The 20,326-nt window shown below is 59.8% G+C and overlaps 2 protein-coding genes across 4 annotated transcripts in view; one reads left to right on the top strand and one right to left on the bottom strand.

Moving 5' to 3' along the window:
• Nucleotides 1–8,212, top strand: part of CDC42BPB (CDC42 binding protein kinase beta) — a 94,697-nt gene extending 86,485 nt beyond the window's left edge. The window contains exons 30-37 of one of the 2 annotated variants that reach the window (XM_025271444.3): nt 293–889; nt 3,238–3,335; nt 3,412–3,496; nt 3,581–3,698; nt 3,774–3,891; nt 4,243–4,348; nt 4,442–4,512; nt 7,004–8,212. In XM_025271444.3, coding sequence (XP_025127229.3) covers nt 293–889; nt 3,238–3,335; nt 3,412–3,496; nt 3,581–3,698; nt 3,774–3,891; nt 4,243–4,348; nt 4,442–4,512; nt 7,004–7,135 — 1,325 coding nt within the window. In that variant the 3' untranslated portion in view covers nt 7,136–8,212. Of the gene's footprint in view, nt 1–292; nt 890–3,237; nt 3,336–3,411; nt 3,497–3,580; nt 3,699–3,773; nt 3,892–4,242; nt 4,349–4,441; nt 4,513–7,003 lie in introns of those variants that run through there. The other variant, XR_006547079.2, reaches the window with a different exon arrangement.
• Nucleotides 8,213–9,869: 1,657 nt separating this feature from the next.
• Nucleotides 9,870–20,270, bottom strand: AMN (amnion associated transmembrane protein). Of its 2 annotated transcripts, none has more exons than XM_025271187.3 (12): nt 20,122–20,270; nt 19,313–19,431; nt 19,167–19,211; nt 12,076–12,163; nt 11,763–11,980; nt 11,493–11,630; nt 11,202–11,310; nt 10,999–11,081; nt 10,642–10,819; nt 10,370–10,556; nt 10,164–10,257; nt 9,870–10,092 (listed from the first exon to the last, which is right to left on the bottom strand). In XM_025271187.3, the coding sequence occupies exons 1-12, from the start codon at nt 20,162–20,164 to the stop codon at nt 10,006–10,008; spliced, it is 1,389 nt and encodes a 462-aa protein (XP_025126972.3). In that variant the 5' UTR covers nt 20,165–20,270; the 3' UTR covers nt 9,870–10,005. The 2 variants fall into 2 exon arrangements, with proteins under 2 accessions (XP_025126972.3, XP_044788854.2); XM_044932919.2 differs by having other exon boundaries at nt 10,642–10,864.
• Nucleotides 20,271–20,326: the final 56 nt, after the last annotated feature.

Below are 20,326 nucleotides of genomic sequence, written 5' to 3' on the forward strand. Positions count from 1 at the left end.
CGGGGAGGGTGTCGAGGGTCCTGGGTTGGTCTGGGGCCCTCAGGAATAGGTGGCTGCATCCTGTGAGTATATCTAAGGGTCCAATGAAGCTGGTGACAGCCCTTTGTTTTCCAGATGCAGGGTCTTGGGTTCAGGGATGAGGGGGTATCCAGGGTGCACCCTCAGGGCCTCCCTGCACTCAGCACCTCCCAGCCAGGGGTACAAGAAAGACGAGACAGCAGGGCGTGAACCGGGAGGGCTTCCGGGGGGCGTCTGCAGAACCCTGGCCTCACGCTCCCGCCCCGTCCCACAGTGATCGTCCGTGTGGCTGACTACAAGAAGGTGTACCAGATCGAGCTCGCCCCCAAAGAGAGAGTCGCTGTCCTCCTCTGCGGCCGGAACCACCACGTCCACCTCTGTCCGTGGTCCTCCTTCGATGGGGCAGAGAGCAACATGGACATCAAGCTTCCGGAGACAAAAGGCTGCCAGCTCATAGCGACCGGGACGCTGAAGAAGAGCGGCCCCACCTGCCTGTTTGTGGCAGTGAAGCGGCTGGTCCTTTGCTATGAGATCCAGAGAACTAAGCCTTTGCACAGGAAGCTCAGCGAGCTTGTGGCCCCTGGCAATGTGCAGTGGATGGCCGCGGTCAAGGACAGGCTCTGTGTTGGCTACCCTTCCGGGTTCTCTCTGTTGAGCACCCAGGGAGATGGGCAGGCTCTAAACCTGGTAAATCCCAATGACCCCTCGCTTACGTTCCTCTCACAACAGTCTTTTGATGCCCTTTGTGCTGTGGAGCTCAAAAGTGAGGAGTACCTGCTTTGCTTCAGCCACATGGGACTGTACGTGGACCCACAAGGTCGGAGGTCACGCGCTCAGGAGCTCATGTGGCCTGCGGCGCCCATTGCCTGTAGTATGTATATGTTTTCTGTTGCCATACCCCGTCGCCGCTGCTGCCCCGCCGGTCAGCACGTGTCCTCTCTGCCTTGGTCTGTCCTCCTGCCCCTCAGCCGAGCGCTCAGGGTGGGCGGCAGGAGAGGCGGACTCCCCAGCTTGCTGCGGAGGACAGGGTGGGCCTGGGGCCATTCCCTGGCCGGTCAGCTGGGCTTGCCCACCCCTCCCTCGGGGGGCCCTCAGCCGAGGAGCCGAGCAGCCGGCTGGCCTCGCCAGGGGAAAGCAAGGCGGATGGGAGAAGGATCTGCGTTGTTTCACTTTTTAAAAGACATTCTTGGTGACGTGTAAACTTTACACAGTCATGACAACAAGCTAAAGGTTTCCTTGGGCAGAAAGTACATGGCCCTGACCTCTGGGTCGGGGTCCTCTCAGGACAGACGCCATGCTGCGGGCAGGAACCACTTTGGGTGGTCAACCGAGCGTCCGTCTGCCAGGATGATGGCGCCAGCCACTGGAGTCTGTGCTCCACGCCCTGCTGGCCTGCCGTCTGCTCTCATGTCAAAAAGCCTGACCTCAGATCCCACCCACTCAATACAGGGCGTAGCAGGTGGTCTGCGTGGTCACTCGCGGGTCACACATCTACTTCAAGCTGGCAGGGTAGGAGGGGGTGTTCTGTTTTTCCCTGATTCCCTAAAGGTACCTCTTGGGTCTGCCTTGTCGCTGGCCTCACCAAACTGGCAGAACACCTACGGGCACTGGGACCAGGAGCCAGGGCCCGAGGGGACCTGGCTCTTTCTCGGCCTTGCTCGCCCTTGGCCGGGGCCCGGGCACGATGCGGGCAGCTGTGGCCTCAGCATCTCCCCTCCTGGTCTCCCCCGCCGTGCCCCCTTGTCCTTGTGGGCGGCCAGTGCAAGAATGGGCTCGCGGCCACCTGGTAACTCCAGCAGGATACAGGTCGCTGGGAGCCGCGCACTCTGATCTTGGCCGTGAGGTTGCTGCATTCTCTTCCGAGTCCAGCCCCCTCTCCTCCTCTGTGCTCGGTTCATCTCTGTGCACGGTACAGACACCAGCCAGGTCTAGAGCTACAGGACTCATTCAGGAGCTCTCAGGGTGAAGACCTAGCCCTGCTTCCTGCTCATCGCGAGCCCCACGTGAGCACACACGTGTCCTCACACACAGACACCACCCCACCCTGGTCACAGGAGCCCCATCCTTCCGGGAGCCACACAGGGCAGTGACCTGCCCACCAACAGCAGGGGCCTTCCTGCTGATTTAACCGGTTACTTTTTTTTTAACTGGGCAGCTGAGTGTATTAGTCTGTCAGTAAACTGTCTGCAGATGGAGCCCCACATGCTCCCGCGTGAGGGGAGCGGCCCCCGGAGCCCCCGCGTGGGTGAGGTCTCTTGAGGTCCTTCAGGGCCCTCTGGCCATCTTCATCATGTGTGGCACTCAGGAGGCCTCACGGTTTGTCTGAAATGTCACTACCGGGACAGTTTGGCGACTAGTTTTAGCGTCTTTTGTTCCCTAAACCCTGTTGTATTTTCTTTTTTGTGCTCCAAAGAACAGGTGTGATCAGGCAGCCCGTTTGGAATCTAATATCAACATAACAGAAGCTTTTTAGAAATTCAGTTAAGTGTGATGTGGTGAGGAGTGACTTTCAGCCCTGGGACATAGGAGGACAGGAACCTAGGCTGAGCCAGAGCCCCCGCCCGCTTGGCATGGCAGCTGCGCCCTCGAGGATGCTCTCTGGGCTGGCTCACGCCTGCCCCGCTGTCCTAACAGTGGGGAAGTCCCCATGGACCTCAGGTGCCACGGGCCAGCAGGCCTCCGTCTCCTAGCCCTGCCCCAGGAGGGTTTTCCATCCAGACCTGTGGCGGGAGGGGGAGAGCAGCAGGCCCCCAGCCCGTGCAGGAGAGTGATTGTCATCGTGTATGTTCAGACCGACTGCAGGAGGGCAGCCTGTAGACAGCTTCAGGGAAGGCCAGCACCTCACTCAGAGCACAGGGATAGTTTCTTGGGCGAGATTTTAACTGTTTACTCAGAAGTCTGACTTCCTGGAATCTCAAAGGAGTTGTTTGCCTTAAGGAAAAAATGTTAGGTCCCTGCCTGGATTTGCGATGCATTCAGCCTGAGCAGTAATAAGCTTCTGCTATAACTGTATAACAAGCAAGCTAAATGAAAAACGAAGTTTTGAGTAGGTCGTCGTCAGCGCTCAATGTGCGGTGGTATTTAACGCTGTCAGATGTCAGGAGCGGAGGTTCCCTCCACAGTGGGGGCCCCGGGGCCTGGGCCGACGCACCCCCGTGCGGGTTGGTGGCCTCTGCCACCGGGCAGCCCGGGCTCACCCCTCTGCTCCGTGTGCGCCAGGTTGCAGCCCCACGCACGTCACGGTGTATAGCGAGTACGGCGTGGATGTCTTCGACGTGCGCACCATGGAGTGGGTGCAGACGGTCGGCTTGCGCAGGGTAAGGCTCGGGGTGCGTGCGCGGTGCCCGCCGCCTGCGCAGGGCAGCCACCTCACCCATCTGGTTCCCAACGCAGATCCGTCCCCTGAACTTGGAAGGCAGCCTCAACCTCCTCAACTGCGAGCCTCCCCGCCTGATCTATTTCAAGAGCAAGGCCTCGGGTGAGCCCTTCTTGCGGAGGATGGAGGGGGGTGGGGGGTGCTTCCCAGGAGTCAGCAGCCGTGCGACCCTTCCCTGGCCCGCAGGAACCGTGCTCAACGTGCCTGACACCTCGGACAACAGCCGGAAGCAGATGCTGCGGACCCGGAGCAAGAGACGCTTTGTCTTCAAGGTCCCGGAGGAGGAGCGGCTGCAGCAGCGGCGGTAGGAGCCGCGGGGGTGGGACGGGGCCGTGGGGGGCGGGGGCGGGACGGGGCCTCATGCCCCCTCCCTCCGCAGAGAGATGCTCAGAGACCCGGAGCTGCGGTCCAAGATGATCTCCAACCCCACCAACTTCAATCATGTGGCCCACATGGGCCCGGGCGACGGCATGCAGGTGCTCATGGACCTGCCTCTGGTGAGCCCCGGCCGCCCCCGCCACACCCCCTCCCCACAGCTCCCTAAGGGTCTGTGGCCTTCACCGTTTCTTACCGTGTCGTGAGGAAATCGCTGTCAAAAATGACTGCTGGAACAGCGCAGTAAGGGCAGGTGGCATACTGCCCTCACTCACTGCCAGTTCTTAGTCCAAAGCTGGCCCGATGCAGCTGTCCAGAGGGCTTTCCCAGCCTGTTTCCCCACGGAGGCCCAGGGCCTCCGCCTGGCGGTGCTACAGGCTCCGCACATGGCCTGCACACTCTACCCGGGGCCTGGCTACCCGCCTGCGGCAGCCGGTGCATGCTCCCGAGCTGACATACTGCTCTCTGCGCAGAGCGCCGTGCCCCCCGCCCAGGAGGAGAGGCCGGGCCCTGCCCCCACCAGCCTGTCCCGCCCGCCTCCGCCCAGGAACAAGCCCTACATCTCGTGGCCCTCGTCAGGTAGGGGCCCAGAGGGGGACCTGGAAACGGGGCTGGGTTTGCGGTTCTGCTCTCAACTGTTTCCCCAGGGTGATGGCCGTCTTTGTTTTGTAGGGGGATCGGAACCTGGAGTGGCTGTGCCGCTAAGGAGTATGTCTGACCCTGACCAGGACTTTGACAAAGAGGTGAGGTTCGCCTGGCGAAGGCGGAGGCCTGGGGTCTGAGGCTCTGTCTGCCCTGGAGTGGTCACCTTGGGCCTCCGTGGTCCCCAGCCCCCCAGAACCGCCTTCTCTGGACTGCTCAGGCTCCGCCCAGAGGGGAGGACACGGGCTCCGCGGCCGTGAGTCTGTCGGGAGAAAGATGAGGGTTCTCCCCTCCTCCTCGTGGCCTCAGGAGACCGAGGCCTCCTTCAGGCCCGGCTGCCCAGTGGCTTGGCCCCCTGGCCTAACTGAGGAGGGTGCAGCCAAGGGCCCCTGAGGTGCTGGGGCCCAGCTCTCCTCCCGGGCACTGACTGGGTGGGCGTCCGCGTGCTTGGAGCATGCAGGGAGGCTGCTCCTGTCTAGACTTTTCTGGGTAGTCTTGCACATATGGCTGGAACGCCAGAAGGTGCACAGGTGGCCTGTGCGTCTTGCCCTCTCTCTTCCTCCGACAGCCCCATGGGATCGGAGTGTTGAGGGTCAACACAGTGCTGTCGGGCAGTCCCACCGCAGACGGCAGTGTCCTCAGTCCCCGTGTGGTGCGGGAGGAGAGCAGGAGGCAGGGTGGCCTGAGGGCTGGGCCCCGGCGGCACTTCTGTGACGGGAGGCCAGAGGCGCAGGGCTGCTGAGCTGACGGTAGAAATAGGGCTCCGCTGCACGAGTCCCTCACCTTCCTGGCACACCTGGAACTCGAGGTGTGTGGGTCGGCCGCTTGCTCCTCCAAGTCCACCTCTGCACCCTTCACCCAGCTGCTCTTGAGGGGCTGTGTCCTCCTACGTGTTCACAGAAACTCTTCATGGACTATGGGTATTACCTGTTGCAAGTACTTTTCCCAGTATCACTGACATCTTAATTTTGTCTTTAATTGTAAAGGTGTTGTCATGTAGAAATTTAACACATAGAAATTTTTACTTCTTATACAGTCTAGTCTATCTTTTTCAATTAAGGTAAATTCTCTTTTACTCTGAGAACTGGGCAGGCTTTTCCTTTGTTTGTCCCTGTGTTGTGAAAGTGTCTGAGGGAGTGTGAGAGTGTGTAAGTGTGTCTTAGCGTGTATGGGTGAGGATCTGAGCCGCTTTCTCTCTAAAGCACGTGGCACCACTTACTTCCCTCTATCCTGTGGGTTACCCTCTAGTAAATTCTTGTGTTTACGTGTTTCTGTTCCTGGAGCCTCTGCTGCACCACCTGCAACCTGAGAGCTAGCACAACGCACCTGTTCGTCCCCGGTTTTCAGGAGTCTCAGCTTCTCGCTCAGCTTTATTTACTGGTGGCTGCCCGGCTTTCTCTAGCTACAGTGTGTGGGGGCGGCTCTCCAGTCGCGCACAGGCTTCTCATCGTGGTGGCTTCTCCTGCTGTGGAGCATGGGCTTAGTCGGCCCGTGGCGTGTGAGATCTTTCTTTCCCAACCAGGCATCGAACTCATGTCCCCTGAATTGGCGGGCGAGTTCTTAGCCTCTGGACCACCAGGGATGTTCCAATAGTACATTTTGAAGTAGTTAGTTTGGGAAGTATGAGTCCTCCAGCTTTTTCTTATGCAGTTTTCTTTTGACTTTTCTGGGTCCTCTGCAATTCTATGTGAATTTGAGGATTGGCTTTTCCAGTTCTATGCCTCCCCGAAAAAGTCCTTTAGGATTTTGGTAAGGACTGCATTGAATCTGTAGGTTGATCACGTGGGGAATGTTGCCATCTTAACAGTAGTCTTCTGATCCATGAACATGGGATGCCTTTGATTTATTCAGGTGGTCTTTTTAAAAAATGTTTTCAGCAGTGTTTATAGTCTTAGTATACAGGTCTTTCACCTCTGGTTAAATTTATTCTTAGATATATTTTATCCTTTTGGATGCTATTGTAAATGGAATTGTTTTCTTAGTTTCCTTTTCAGATTCCATAGAAGCAGAACTGATTTTTGTGTTGACCTTGCATCCTGCAGCTTTACTGAACTCGTTAAGCTCTTTAGCGTTTATATTCCTACAGAGTCTGGTCAGCCGTGAGCAGAGATGCTTTTCCTTCTACTGTCCCTCGTGGACGCCGTCTTTACTTGCCCAGTGGCTGGACCTTGTAGCCGGTATTGAGCAGCGTGACGGCAGCAGCCTGGCCTCGCTCCTGCTCTGAATGGGAGCTTTGCCTCTCACCACAGGGCGTGCAGTCAGGGGGCTGCTCCCTGACACCTCTGTCATGTGGAGAAAGTCCCTCTATCCCCTGTGCTTTTACCACCCAAGAGCCTCAGGTCTGTGGCCTTGGACCACTTGGCTGCCACACCGCCTGGTTTCTTCACGGCAGAGTTACTCCTTTTTGTAATAGTTGCACGAGTCATCGGTGGTGTTGGGCCTTGGCTTGTGATCTCTCCTGCAGGGGCCACATGAAAAGTCTGTAGAGGGTGTGTCCTCATATCTCGGAAGGAGACAGCGGGGCCTACCCAGGCAGCTGCACTCTCAGGCCCAGGCGACGGTTCTCACGCTGGCCCCGTTCTGTCTTCACAGCCTGATTCAGATTCCACCAAACACTCGACTCCATCCAACAGCTCCAACCCCAGCGGCCCGCCGAGCCCCAATTCCCCCCACAGGAGCCAGCTGCCCCTCGAAAGCCTAGAGCAGCCGTCCCGCGACGCCTGAAGCCGCCGGCTCCCGCCACAGGGCCGGGGCCCAGGCGGCCCCCGACGCCAGTGCCAAGACTGAGCGGAGCCTCCAGTGTTGTTGTCCAAGGAAGCGTCGAGTCGGCGTGTAGATATGAGATGAAGAAAATGCTTTATTATAATAATGACCAGTTCCGTGCCGCACTGTCTGGCGGTAGACCAGATCACCCTCTGCGCGGCTGTGAGGCCACGCGGCTCCATTTGCACATGAAGGATGCCCCCGGCCCCTCCCGCCCACCCAGGGCCAGCTGCTGCCCCGGGACGCAGGCAGCTCAGGACGGCCTCCGTGCCGCGTCCGGCCCCTGTTCCCTGAAACCGTTTCCTAGGCGCTTAGGAGCATCGTAGGAAGTTGTATATCATTCCCAGTGTCACTAGAGTCTTGAAGACAGGAAACGTGGAGGTTAGTTTGTGGCCATTTTGTTCATTTAGCCCGTACATAGTCAAGAGGCGGAAGTCCTCCTGCCGACCTTGTAGCCGTGGACAGAGGCCTCTGGAGTCAGTCCATTCCCAGTCACAGCCACACGTGTCACCAGTCTCTACTACTGTGAAGTCAGCTGTGCTCTGTCCTGCTCGCTTCCACCGCTCAGCCTCCGGCCCTGAAACCAGTGGGTGGCGGGTAGCTGGGCCCTGTGCCCGCGGGCCAAGAGTCCGCGCCCGGGGGCGCCCTGCCCCGCATGGAGCCCCATGATTCGTGCCCTCTACTGGATGGTGTAGACACCGCCACACTCCACCCCGCGCGCTTCTGCCTCCCCTCTCAGCACGAGGGCCTGGGGCGGCCTCTGAAAGCTCGCCGTGAGCCACCGGCAGGCTTCCCTCTGCCCCGTGCCAGCTGACGTCCTCGCAACGCTGTGGAAGACGCGCATTTTCCATGAGTCGGCACTGAGCAACGTGGGCACCACGGCCTGCCTGCCCCCCGGGCCTTCCGCTGGGGCTGGCACCTGCTGGGGGTTCTGGTTTTTACTTTTTTAATGTAAGTCTGAGTCTTTGTAATTATTGAATTGTGAGAACATTTTTGAACAATTTACCTGTCAATAAAGCAGAAGACGGCAGTTTTAAAGTTCTGGGTGGTTTGTCTGAATGGCATGTGCAGTCAGCTGGTGCCTGGGGCCCCCAGCACTGGAAGGCCCACCCTGTGCTGGGAAGAACCATCTTGCCTTGGAGCAGTGGGGGACGGAGTCCATGTGGCATGAGCCGGCCTCCAGGGCCGGGACCTCTCGCCTGTGCAGATCCCAGGGGGCCTCCAGGGATGCCCTGCGTGGTGTGTAGGCAGGGTTGGGGTGGGCTTCTGGCTGGAGAGAGCGGGCTGTCTGGCCCGTTGTCCCTGCTAGGCTTCAGAGAGAGAAAACAGGACCGGGCTGACCACCCCCTGGAGGGGGTGCTCATGGGGAGGCAAGGGTGGGTACATGGCACTGGGCGGGGGTCTGGGGGCCCAGGAGCCTGTGGCTGACTGGGTACACTGTTCGCTCTGACCCGCAGTAAGCCCTTGGTGACACACGGGCAGGGGGCGCTGAGGATGGACAGGACGCAGAGAGCTGATGCGCCGTCCCTGGGGAGCGTCCCGGGCCCCCTGCAGCTCTGCCAGTCAGCGCGGCCAGCGGCCCCGCAACTGCCCCTGGTGGGGCAGGGGCACCACGAGCTGCCTCCCCCGTCCCCACACAAGGCACAGGCAGATGCCCCTGAGGCAACGTCCAGCATCTGGAAAACCAGACGCAAGTGCAGGCCCACAGTGAGCAGGCAGTGGGCAGCCAGGCAGCCGGGTCGGAGGGCATGGCGTATCACCCCCACCCCGCCCCACCCGCCCGGGCATCTGCCCCACAGGAGTACCTGTTACCGGTCTGAAACACAGGGGCTCAGGTGTGAGCCGTCTTTAAATGAAATACTAGCTATTGTAAGTAACCACCGCCCACAATGTGGGCGAGCTTCAAAAGGTACTGGCCACAGAGCACAGAGGGACGGGAGCTTAAGAGCGAATCCACCGTCAGAAGGTCACGGGTGGTCACCCTCAGCGGGGGTAGGTGTGTCCAACGCTGGTCACACAGGTGTCTCCCTGACAGTTCAAGCTGGCACGCATCCGTACACACACACACCACCATCCCACGCTGGTCTGTCATTACCTACCAAGTCAGAGTGGCTCAGCCCTCACCCACCGCAGACCTCACAGCCGCCCGCAGGAGGGGGACACGGGCCAGGCCTGGCCTCCGACACCAAAGAGCCCCCACCCAGCAGGACACACGCCAGCGCGCCAACGCCTGTGACCACGGTGAGCAGGCAGCTCTGCCCCCGCCCGCGGAGGGGACAGATCCACTATGCGGCTGGGCCAGCCTGCTGGGCAGGCCAGTGCCCAGCCCGTCGGAAGTCCAGGCCAAACTGTTTGGCCCCAGCACAGCCCACACAACCTGGGCCTGAGCAGCTGGCAGCCGGCTCTGCCACCCTCTTCGGTTGGCTCCCGACTCCCCCCCACACGCCACCAGTAAGGGCTTCTTCCTGGGTTCCTCCGGAACACAGCAGGCCCGTCCTAGTTCTGGAAACACCTTCTCAGGCCGGAACCTTGGGCCGCCCCAGCCGACAGGCAGCACCCAGGACTGTCCTGGGTGGCTAGGCGTCAGCGGGCACGGGCTCTGAGGACCACCCCTCACCATTTGAACTGGCCCTCCCAGCTCCGACCAGGCAGGGACAGACGGGCGCAGGACAAGCACGGGGTGTCCACGCTGACAGCAGGTGCAAGAAATAGCTTTATTGGGCCAGGACACCCCCATCCTAGGCCAGCAGAGAGTGGGGGATCCCGCGGGGCCCGCGATGCCCGCTGGATGGGGCTGGGGTCGGGGTGCGACGGGCCGGTCACGTGGCCGCTCAGGCCTCAGCCTCCGCTTCGCCGAATAGCGGATTAAGGAAGTAGCTGCGGCTGGAGCTCCTTTGGTCCGACTTCGGGGCCGGGAGCTGCGGGAGCGCAGAGTCAGGGAGCCCGGCCGCAGGGAGGTCCCGCACCCCCGACCCCGGGCGCCCCTCACCGCCTCCGCGGAGTCCGCCGCGTAGAACACCGGGTTGTGGAAGCCCAGCGGCGCCCCGGCCCGAGCGGGGGCCGCCTCGTCGCGCCTCCTCCACCTGGAGGCGAGGACGCGTGTGAGCCCGACACACCCGAGCCCCGAACCCCTGCCCCGCGTACCGGAGTCCCGAGCCCCCGGCCAGCGTCCCCGAGCCCCCGCGCCCCGCGTACCTGAGCCTCCCCTCGCGGCGCAGCAGCAGCGCCCCCGCCAGCAGCGCCATTAGCACCAGCAGCCCCGCGGCCGCCAAGCCGCCCGCCAGCCCCGCGCGCGCCGGCGCGTTCAACCCCGCCGCCGAGCCGCCCCAGACGGGCGCGCCCGACTCTCGAGCGGTCGCCGAGAGGATTCCGAGGGCCTCGCCTGCAACGCAGGGCGCCGGCTCAGAATCCCGGGGCGGGGCGGGACCGGGGCGGGGGGCGGACTGGGAAAGGGGCGCCGCGGTTACCGTGCTCCGCGATGTCCGCCAGGAGGGCCCGGGCCAGGCGCCCCGCGCCGCCGGTCTCGGGCCCGGCCTCTACCAGCACCACCTGGATCTCCGTGTCCGCCTTCGCGTCTGAGGCTTCGCGGAGCCCGGGCGGGCGCGGGACCTTGGACACGGCCACTTGCAGCCCTTGGTACTGGGGCTGGAGAGGGAAACCGAGTTGGCCCGGGGACTCCGTCCCTCGGACCTGCGGGGACAAAGAGGGCAGGGACAAGAGCTTTGCAGGCGGAAAGCGGACGCATCAGGGAGGCGGCGGAGGGGGTGCTCCCAGACCCCGGCGGCGGAAGGGTGGGGGCTGGGCTGGGGGCGCGGCCTCAGTACCAGAGCCAGGAAGGCGTGCAGCAGCCGCGCCCGGTACTGCTGCAGGTCAAAGGCAGGGCCGTGGGTCAGCGACACGACAGCTCCTGCAGCAGGAAGAGAAGGAGGGGTCAGCCCCGTAGGTCCGAGCCCGGCAGGGAAGCAGGCTGGGGCGAGCCAGGGTGGCCGCGCCGCCCCAGCTCTGAGGGGCGCGGCGGGGCGCTCACCGCAGAGGTCGCAGCACTGCCCTTCGGGCCGGAGGGGCTCCAGGCAGGCGGCCTGGGGGCAGCCGCCACCCAGGGGTTGGAGCAGTGCGGCGCAGATCCACGGCTGCGCCTGCAAACGGGGAGCGGGGGTCAGCGTGGAGAGAGCGACGGCCAGACCGGGAGAGAGCGCCGCGCGCCCTGGGAGAGAGCGAGCGGGAGACGGCGGGGCGCGGCGGCAGAGCCCCTACCTCCCGCCCAGCTCCGGGCCCGGCCGCGCGCCACTCCGGCCGCCCCGCGGCGGGCCGCCCTCACCTCGGCGTTGCCGCAGACGCAGCCCGACGGGTCCGCGCAGGCCTCGGGGTCCACGCTCAGAGCGCCCGGCCCGTGGAAGCGCAGGCGGCCCGCGCGGGACGCCAGGAAAGCCGCCAGGTCCTCGTCGCGCGCGAACGTCTGCAGGTGGCCGGGTGAGCCCGGGAGCCGGCCGGAGCAGAGACCGTGCCTGAGCGCCCGGAACCCACCAGGCTAGCAGGGTGGGAGGCGCTCCTGGGAGACCCCCGCCCGCCCCGCGCACGCCCGGCCCACCTGGCCCAGCGCCTGGACGCTGCGGACGCGCACGGTGCCGGCGCCCGGGCCCAGGCCCACCCGGAAGGAGGCGTCGGCCGGGAAGACGACGTCGTCGTGGCGGCAGGGCACGCGCTCGGCGTCCACGGAGAAGAGGCCGCGCCCCGCGTCCCCGGAGCGCCACAGGCGCGGATCGAGCCACAGGAAGCGGTCGGGGTCGAGGAAGCGCGCGCGGGCTCCTGGGCGGGCGCGCGACCCTGAGCTGCGCCGGGAACGCGCCCTCCAGGCCGGCCCTTCCCGCGGCCGCGCCCCGCTGGCCCCGCGCCCCCCTCACCTGGGCCGCAGTCCGGGCGCGAGCCGGCGTCCGCGGCGCCGAATCCAGCTCCCGAGGCCAGGACGAATTCCCCGTCCAGCGGCAAGAGCTGCAGGAGGCACGGGTTGAGGCGGCGCGTGGGCACCGGAGGGTCCGGCTGTGCGCCCACCCCCGAGCCCCGTCCCTGTGGGCGGGAGAGTCTAGGCCGCCGACTGGGCCGCTGAGGTCGGGGCCGGGGGGCACTTCGCCCGGGCTGAGGGTCCGCTGGGCCGAGGGAGCGGGGAGTTTGCGGCAGCGTGGCTCCCGTCAGGGCGGCCGGCCCCCCGAGAAACTACAATTCAAGGGCCCGTCGGCTCCACGAAGCCAAGCCGCCGGCGCCCCTGGAGCAGCCCTCACCGTGAGGAAGGGCAGCGGGGCGGCTGGGGAAGAGGGAACTGGGGTGGTGGGGCCGCGGAGCCGCGCGGAGGCCGGGAGCGGGGGACCCCACCCCACCGTGGGATCGGGGCGGAAGTGAGGGCGGGACCGGGGGGCTGCTCCGTGTGGGGGTCCCCGACGCTTAACACCTCTGGGGAGAGGCCCCAGCCTGCTCCGCAGGGTCTGCTCTTCAGCCCCCCAGGCACTGGGCCTGACCGCAGGCTGACACCGGGCAGAGGGAAGGTCACGGGCCAGCCTCGTCCGTGGCTGGGGGTGCAGCCCCGTGCCAGCCAGGCAGACCCCCCCACCCCTGCAGGCGCCAGGGCCCAGCCCGGGGGACCGAGGGGCGCAGGCGCATCGGGAGGGGCGGTGGGTGTCCACAGTGTGAGGCTCCAACAAGAACTTGGTTTTCAACCGAGCCAAAGAGGGGGAGTGTGAATAATACACGATGAATGCCATAGTTGGAAGACAGCAGGAAACGGCCGAGAGAGAGAAACCAAGAGAAACCAGGAGAGGTGGGAGCTCGACACCAGCGCCAGCGTTCGGATACGAGGGCAGGGCGCGTCTGAAGAAACCGCGAAGAGGAATTCTCCGCATCCGAGGAAAGCTGGGAAACCGCCTGAAAGCTCTCACTGGGGACTTCCCTGGCAGGCCAGTGGTTAAACCTGCTCCCAGTGTAGGGGCTCCAGACCAGTCCCTGGTCAAGGAACTAACATCCCACACAGCACCACCAACTATGTATGTAAAAAATAAAAAATATTTTAAAAAGGAAAGGTCTCATTGAATGCCAAATAAGGAAAATCACAGAACACTCTGTTTATGAATATCAAGACAAAGAGAACGCTGTAGAAGCGGCAGAGGGAAAGAAATCACCCAGGAAGGAAAAACATTCAGGGATTGGGTTTCTCAGCAACGATGCACGCAGACAGTGGAACAGGCTGCCTGAAGACGTCCCAAGTCCGTAGAGCAGACACGGCCCTGGACATGGCTCTGCCCTGCAGAATAGTGTGTCATATATTAAAGGCTAATATAACAATCTCTAAGCCTGAAAGAATTTCCCACAGTTTATTGTGATCCACACTGTCAGACTTTATTTTTTTGGGCTCCAAAATCACTGCAGATGGTGACTGCAGCCATGAAATTAAAAGATGCTTACTCCTTGGAAGGAAAGTTACGTCCAACCTAGATAGCATATTCAAAAGCAGAGACATTACTTTGCCAACAAAGGTCCGTCTAGTTAAGGCTATGGTTTTTCCAGTGGTCATGTATGGATGCAAGAGTTGGACTGTGAAGAATGCCGAGCACCGAAGAATTGATGCTTTTGAACTGTGGTGTTGGAGAAGATTCTGGAGAGTCCCTTGGACTGCAAGGAGATCCAACCAGTCCATTCTGAAGGAGATCAGCCCTGGGATTTCTTTGGAAGGAATGATGCTAAAGCTGAAATTCCAGTACTTTGACCACATCATGCGAAGAGTTGACTCATTGGAAAAGACTCTGATGCTGGGAGGGATTGGGGGCAGGAGGAGAAGGGGATGACAGAGGATGAGATGGCTGGATGGCATCACTGACTCGATGGACGTGAGTCTGAGTGAACTCCGGGAGTTGGTGATGGACAGGGAGGCCTGGCGTGCTGCGATCCATGGGGTTGCAAAGAGTCGGACATGACTGAGCAACTGAACTGAAAGCCTGAAAGACTTCAGGATTGCCACAGACAAACCTACGCTGAAAACATGCTTGGAGGAAGTAAGGGCAGAAGCTAAGAAGAGATATGGGAAGCAGCGTGATGAAATACTTTTGTGAAATACTTTCGTGATGAAATAACAAAAATACTTATTGCTGTCTCTTAATAAATGTTTAAATCAAGGACTAAAATGTGATGGGGGAGGGAGAGACCGAAAGGCCATGGACATACAATAAAGACCTCACTTGTTCAAAGGAAAATACAGATACTGAAAAGGTTAAGAAATCAGTAACACTGCCAAAAACCTAGATGAAATATACCAATTTCTAGGAAAGTTTAAAATATAAAAATTGATGCAAGAGGCAATAGGGAATTTGAAGTGACAAGTAAGCATTAAAGAATTTTAAATGTCAGTCAAAGACCTCCTATTCCCCAAATTCCCAGTCCAACCAAGGGTTTTACAGGTGAGCTCTGCTAAACCTTCAAGGAAAATTTAATTTCTTCTTCCCGAAGTTGTTCTGGAAAACAGAAAAAGAGTGAAAAATCACCAGTCCATTTTATGAGGCCACTGTAACCTTCATTCCAAAACCAAATGAAGGCACTTCCCTGGTGGTACAGTGGGTAAGAATCCACCTGCCAATGCAGGGGACACAGGTTCGATTCCTGGTTGGGGGAGATTCCACATGCCACGGAGCCACTAAGCCCATGCACCACACCTACTGAAGCCTGTGCACCCTGGAGCCTGTGCTCTGCAAGAGAAGCCACTGTGACAAGAAGCCATCCCCAGAAAGAGGAGCAGCCCCCCGCAACAAGAGAAAGTCCCCTCAGGAGCAAAGACCCACTGCAACCAACAATAAATAAACCAAAACCAAATGAACAACAAAAGGAAAAAAATTATAGGCTCAGTTGACTTACAAACAGAAATCTGAAGATTCTAAATAAAATATTAGCTGATTGGATCCAATAATGTATCACGTCCCAAGAACGCAGGAAGGAAGGGATGAGAAGGCCCCCATCCCAAGTTCTCTGCAGCGTGTGCAATGGTGTCCCAGCAGATGGCAGTGGAGAGTCTTGTGCCACCAAAATCAGTGTGACAGGGAAGGCAAGTGTCTGGAAGAGGCGCACTTCGACCTGTACCCGAAGGAAGGTGCCAGGAAGGCATCCGGCTCACAAGGACGGTTCCGCCTCAGAAAACCCCATTAACAGGCTACGGGGGTAGGGGGGTTACATCTCAGTCAGTGCAGGAAAAAAAACTGGCAAGTTCAGCAGCCCATCTATGATTTTTCAAAAAGCTGCCAGCAAACTAGAAATAGATCAGAAGTTCCACAATTAAATAAAGTTATCTACAAAATGCTACAGCAAACATCACACAGTGGAGAACCTCGACATGTCTTCTCTTTTATGCTGGAACAAGACAAGAAGGCCTATTTTCGTCACTTTTGTTTAACATAGGGGTAGAGATCCTGGACAGTGATATAAGGAAAGAAAAGGAAATAAAAGGAGTCTGGACTGGAAAGGAAGAGGAACAATGGTCATTGTTTACAAAGATAACCACATAGACGATATCATTCTTAAAAATAGGGCACCATTCACAACAGGAACCAAATTATATAAAGGATTTATAAATTAGCCACTACTACACAAAACCTCTACGTGCACCATTTTAAGACTCTAGTAAAGAGTTTTATAGCCAACGACCTGAAATATTTGAAGAGAAAATCCATACTCTCAAGTGGATGACTTGCGTATATAAAGTTGTCATTCATTCCCAATCAAATTCCAGGGTTTGGGTGGCCAAAATCACTGCAGATGGTGATTGCAGACATGAAATTAAAAGACGCTTACTCCTTGGAAGGAAAGTTATGTCCAACCTAGACAGCATATTCAAAAGTGGAGACATTACTTTGCCAACAAAGGTCCATCTAGTCAAGGCTATGGTTTTTCCTGTGGTCATGTATGGATGTGAGAGTTGGACTGTGAAGAAAGCTGAGCACCGAAGAATTGATGCTTTTGAACTATGGTGTCGGAGAAGACTCTTGAGAGCCCCTTGGACTGCAAGGAGATCCAATCAGTCCATTCTAAAGGAGATCAGTCCTGGGTGTTCTTTGGAAGGAATGATGCTAAAGCTGAAACTCCAGTACTTTGACCACATCATGTGAAGAGTGAACTCATTGGAAAAGACTCGGATGCTGGGAGGGATTGGGGGCAGGAGGAGAAGGGGACGATAGAGGATGAGATGGCTGGATGGCATCACCGAGTCGATGGACGTGAGTTTGAGTGAACTCCGGGAGTTGGTGATGGACAGGGAGGCCTGGCATGCTGTGATTCATGGGGTCGCAAAGAGTTGGACACGACTGAGCGACTGAACTGAATTGAACTGAACTGGTGTTATCTGATAAACCTACGCTATGATTTCTCTGCAACAGTCAGATCCACAAAGAACTAGTCAACCTTGAAACAGAAGGGTGAAGGTGGCGCAGGGGGGCCGGTTTCCACTTGGGTCCTCTGAGGGTTGGCCTCTCAGAGTGGGGGAGAGGCGGGGGAAATTGACCCAGTGGATTTTAAGACAACTCACAGAGCCTGAGTGGGGACACTGTGGTGCTGGCAGGAGAACAGGCAGAAAGATCAAAGGAACTGCTGGCAAAGCTCGAGGAGAACCCCCACCACACCTTGGGCAGCTGGTGAGCAGTGACCCCAGTGCCGCAAAGCAAGGGGCAAGGTTGGTGGCTGGAGGAGGACATGAGAAACTGGGCTTAATCCAAGGAGAAGAATACAGCTGGTTTCCTAGTTATCGTCTGACTCAGACATGTGCCCCTGATGGGAAAACCATGACCCGATAGACATAATATATGGCTGATTATGGTTGTGACCGAGAAGCAGGGAAGAGACGCTTAAACAAAACACCGAAAACACAGGTTTAAAGCAACCGATCTTGCATCTGATAGATTAATAGCGGGGGTTTCTTATCAGCAAAGGGAAACACAGGCAGAATCCATAGTGAGAAGACATTTGCAGTAACTCGACAATTAATGGGTAGAAAATAATAGATTCCTAGGCAATCTGCCCAGAAATGGGAGGGGAGGTGTTCAGGAAGAGAAAAATCCCAGGGAGAGAAGTTCCAAACCAAAGTGAAAAGTGAAAGTGTTAGTTGCTAAGTTGTGTCTGACTCTTTGAGACCCCATGGACTGTAGCCTGCCAGGCTTCTCTGTCCATGGGATTCTCCAGGCAAGAGTACTGGAGTGGGTTGCCATTTCCTCCTCCAGTGGATCATCCTGACCCAGGGATTGAACCCAGGTCTCTTGGATTGCAGGCAGATTCTTTACCGTCTGAGCCACCTGGGAAGCCCACGTTCCAAACCAAGAGAAATGCAAATTAAATCACTGAGTTGCTGTGCCTCATCACAGGCGACATCTCAGCAGCTGGACCACACTGGGGCCCCACGGGTAGGGCTGGAGGAGGGCCCTCAGACAGCACTGGGTCCTTTCGGCCGTCTCTGTGCCCCTGGGCTGTTTCCACCCAGGACCTCTGGGAGCTGACCTCTCCGGGCAGAGCATAAGCAGGGGAAGTGAGGGGGGCACCCCAAGGGACCATGCAAGGGGTACAGACATGCAGGACAAAGAGGAGGGCTGGCTGGGCCAGGGGGAGGACAGGGCAGAGAGAGGGAGTGAAGAATGAATGAATGCATGACTGTTGTCTCTTTTGAGATCCCCAAGCACTCCCCAAGGAGATCATCACCAGTCCATCCTAAAGAAAATCAGTCCTGAAGATTCATTGGAAGGACTGCTGCTGAAGCTGAAACTCCAATACTTTGGCCACCTGATGCAAAGAGCTGACTCATTTGAAAAGACCTTGATGCTGGGAAAGATTGAGGGCAGGAGGAGAAGGGGACGACAGAGGATGAGATGACTGGATGGCATCACCGACTTGATGGACATGGGTTTGCGTAGACTCCAGGAGTTGGTGATGGACAGGGAGGCCTGGCGTGTTGCGATTCATGGGGTCGCAAAGAGTTGGACACGACTGAGTGACTGGACTGAACTGAACTGAACAGAACTGAACTCCCCAAGGAGATCATCCAGGCAACTAAGATGGCCAGAAGGGATCCCCAGGTCCCAGCACCCCCATCTTCAACTGATTCCTCTATACGCGGGTTCCTGCCAGTTCCAGGCACCCCCTGCCCTCTCCAGGCCCCTGTCTGGTTGCCACGGTCGCCAGGGCTGTGGGGGCTCCTGAGTGTAGCCACGGTTCCCCCCTGGCTCTGCCACTTCCTCGTCCCCCTCACTGCCCCCTCCACACCTGAGTCTTTGGGTTGGACACGTGGGAAGGGCGTCTGGACCCGGGATCTATAGGAACCGGCACATCCCGCCCGAGGCCCCTTCCCAGGCTGCAGGTGAGGGCTGGGGTCTCTAACGCCCCCTGCCCTGTCCCCCGTGGGGCCAGACTCCCAGAATTGATGCCGCTTTCAAAAACCATCAATTAACAGAGCTGCCTCCAGGTGGAAATAAGGGGTACCCAGACCCTGCATCTGGGCAGCCGAGTGAGTGGTGCCCAGGCCTCCTAGGCCACCAGCAGCCCCCCCTCACCGACAAAGTCCAGTGGCCTCCGGGTGAGGACCCCGCCCTGGAACTCACACTGTGAAGCGGTTTGAGAAAAAGGCCCCTTGATGGAGTTCCGAGGCACAGGACAAGGAAAGGCTTTGGTGGGGCGGGGAGGGGACTTCCCTGGGGCAGACCTAGAGAGGATGGACTCCTGGGTGACAGGGCCGAGTCAGGGGCAGGAGGGACAGGAGGCGCCCCCATACCTGCTCCGAAGCTGGGCACAGCCTGGGCTGCAACTGTAAGACCGGGGTCCCCTCCCATGTGGTTCCCCACCCTTCCAGAAACCCCCTCCACAGGCTAAGGGCCAGTGGATTGAAGGGTCTGCCCCCCAGGTGGAGGCCAGTCAGGAAGAGGCCTCGAGTTGAGGCGGGACCTGCGGGCCCCCTTCTGACTTGGAGGCCATTCCCAGCCCTGCTCACCATGTCTGAGATGCTGTGACCTTCTCGCACCAGGACTGACAGCGTCTGCAGGCAGAAAGGACGTCAGCGAGTGCCCCCCTCCCTGGGCTCCAGGGGCCTGGACCACGCCGGGACCCCCCCACGGCCCCAGGAGTGGGGTCAGGCACCTTGTCCGTGGGGAACTCCACAGCAGCGCCCGCGCACGGGGGCCGGTTCTGGCTCCAGTTGGTGGCATCATCAAAGTTGGTGTTGGGGACCCAGACTTTGTAGGTGGCCCGCGTCAGGGCTGGGGAGAGGACGGCTGAGCACTGGAGTTCCTGCCCAAAACCCCCAGTGCCCAGGAAGGATGACCTTGCCCAGAGAGACCTGGAGCTAGAGGGTCCAGGTGTGGGACCAGACCCTGTGGGAGCCTGGCCCCGAGGCTCCCCAACTTCTTCTGAATCTGCAGAGCCCGTTCAAACGTGCCTTCCTCAGGGTCTCCCCACCCCCAGTTCGCCCTGCCAGAACGGTGGCAACCACAGGGCTGAGGCTATCGTGCCAGGGAGGCCTCGGCCCAGGGGAAGAAACTGCGGGACCGGGCGGGGGGCGGCCGGCAGACCGGATCCGCCCAGGGCTCAGAGAGGGGAACCGGGAAGGGCTGCAGTTCTCACAGCTCCCGGGCTTAGGGGGCCGCCCCGAGCACACGCCCCCGCCTAGGGGCCACGTGGTGGTCAGAGGCGCCCCGGGGCCGGGGGGTGGGGGTGCGGGGCGGGGGACCAGCTTCGGGCGGAGTAGGGGCGGAAGGCGTGCGCGGCCGGCCGTCGGTCTGGCCCGGGGGCCCGGAGAGCCTCCCGCTCGGCCCCGCGGGCGCTGCGCCAGGAGGAGCCCGACGGCTGGCCGGGTTTCGCAGCCCCTCGCGCTCCCGCTGCGCGCCCCCCGGGGACATGGGTCTCCGGGTGCATCGGGCCCCCGGCGCACCCCCACGCCACTCCCTTACCGCACAGCTGCAGCCACAGCAGCACCAGGCCCGGCGCGCTCATCCCGCCGGACTTCGCCGTCTCGGACCCTGAGACTTTGCCCTGCGGGGCCCACGTGACCGGGCGGGGTCGGGGTGGTGGGGGCGGCCGGGAGGGTTACACATTCACCTCCGACCCGCCCGCAGCGACTCCTTGGCCCCTCCCACATACCCAGCTCCAGGACCT

Source organism: Bubalus bubalis, chromosome 20 (genome assembly GCF_019923935.1).
Source record: "Bubalus bubalis isolate 160015118507 breed Murrah chromosome 20, NDDB_SH_1, whole genome shotgun sequence".
NCBI lineage: Eukaryota > Metazoa > Chordata > Mammalia > Artiodactyla > Bovidae > Bubalus > Bubalus bubalis.

Coding starts and splice junctions, on each gene's coding strand:
- AMN (XM_044932919.2), bottom strand. CDS start 20,164: ATGAGCGCGCCGGGCCTGGTGCTGCTGTGGCTGCAGCTGTGCG. Junction 10,258..10,369: donor CGCCGCGAGGGGAGGCTCAG/GTACGCGGGGCG, acceptor CCTCGCCTCCAG/GTGGAGGAGGCGCGACGAGG. Junction 10,093..10,163: donor CGGCGGACTCCGCGGAGGCG/GTGAGGGGCGCC, acceptor GCGCTCCCGCAG/CTCCCGGCCCCGAAGTCGGA.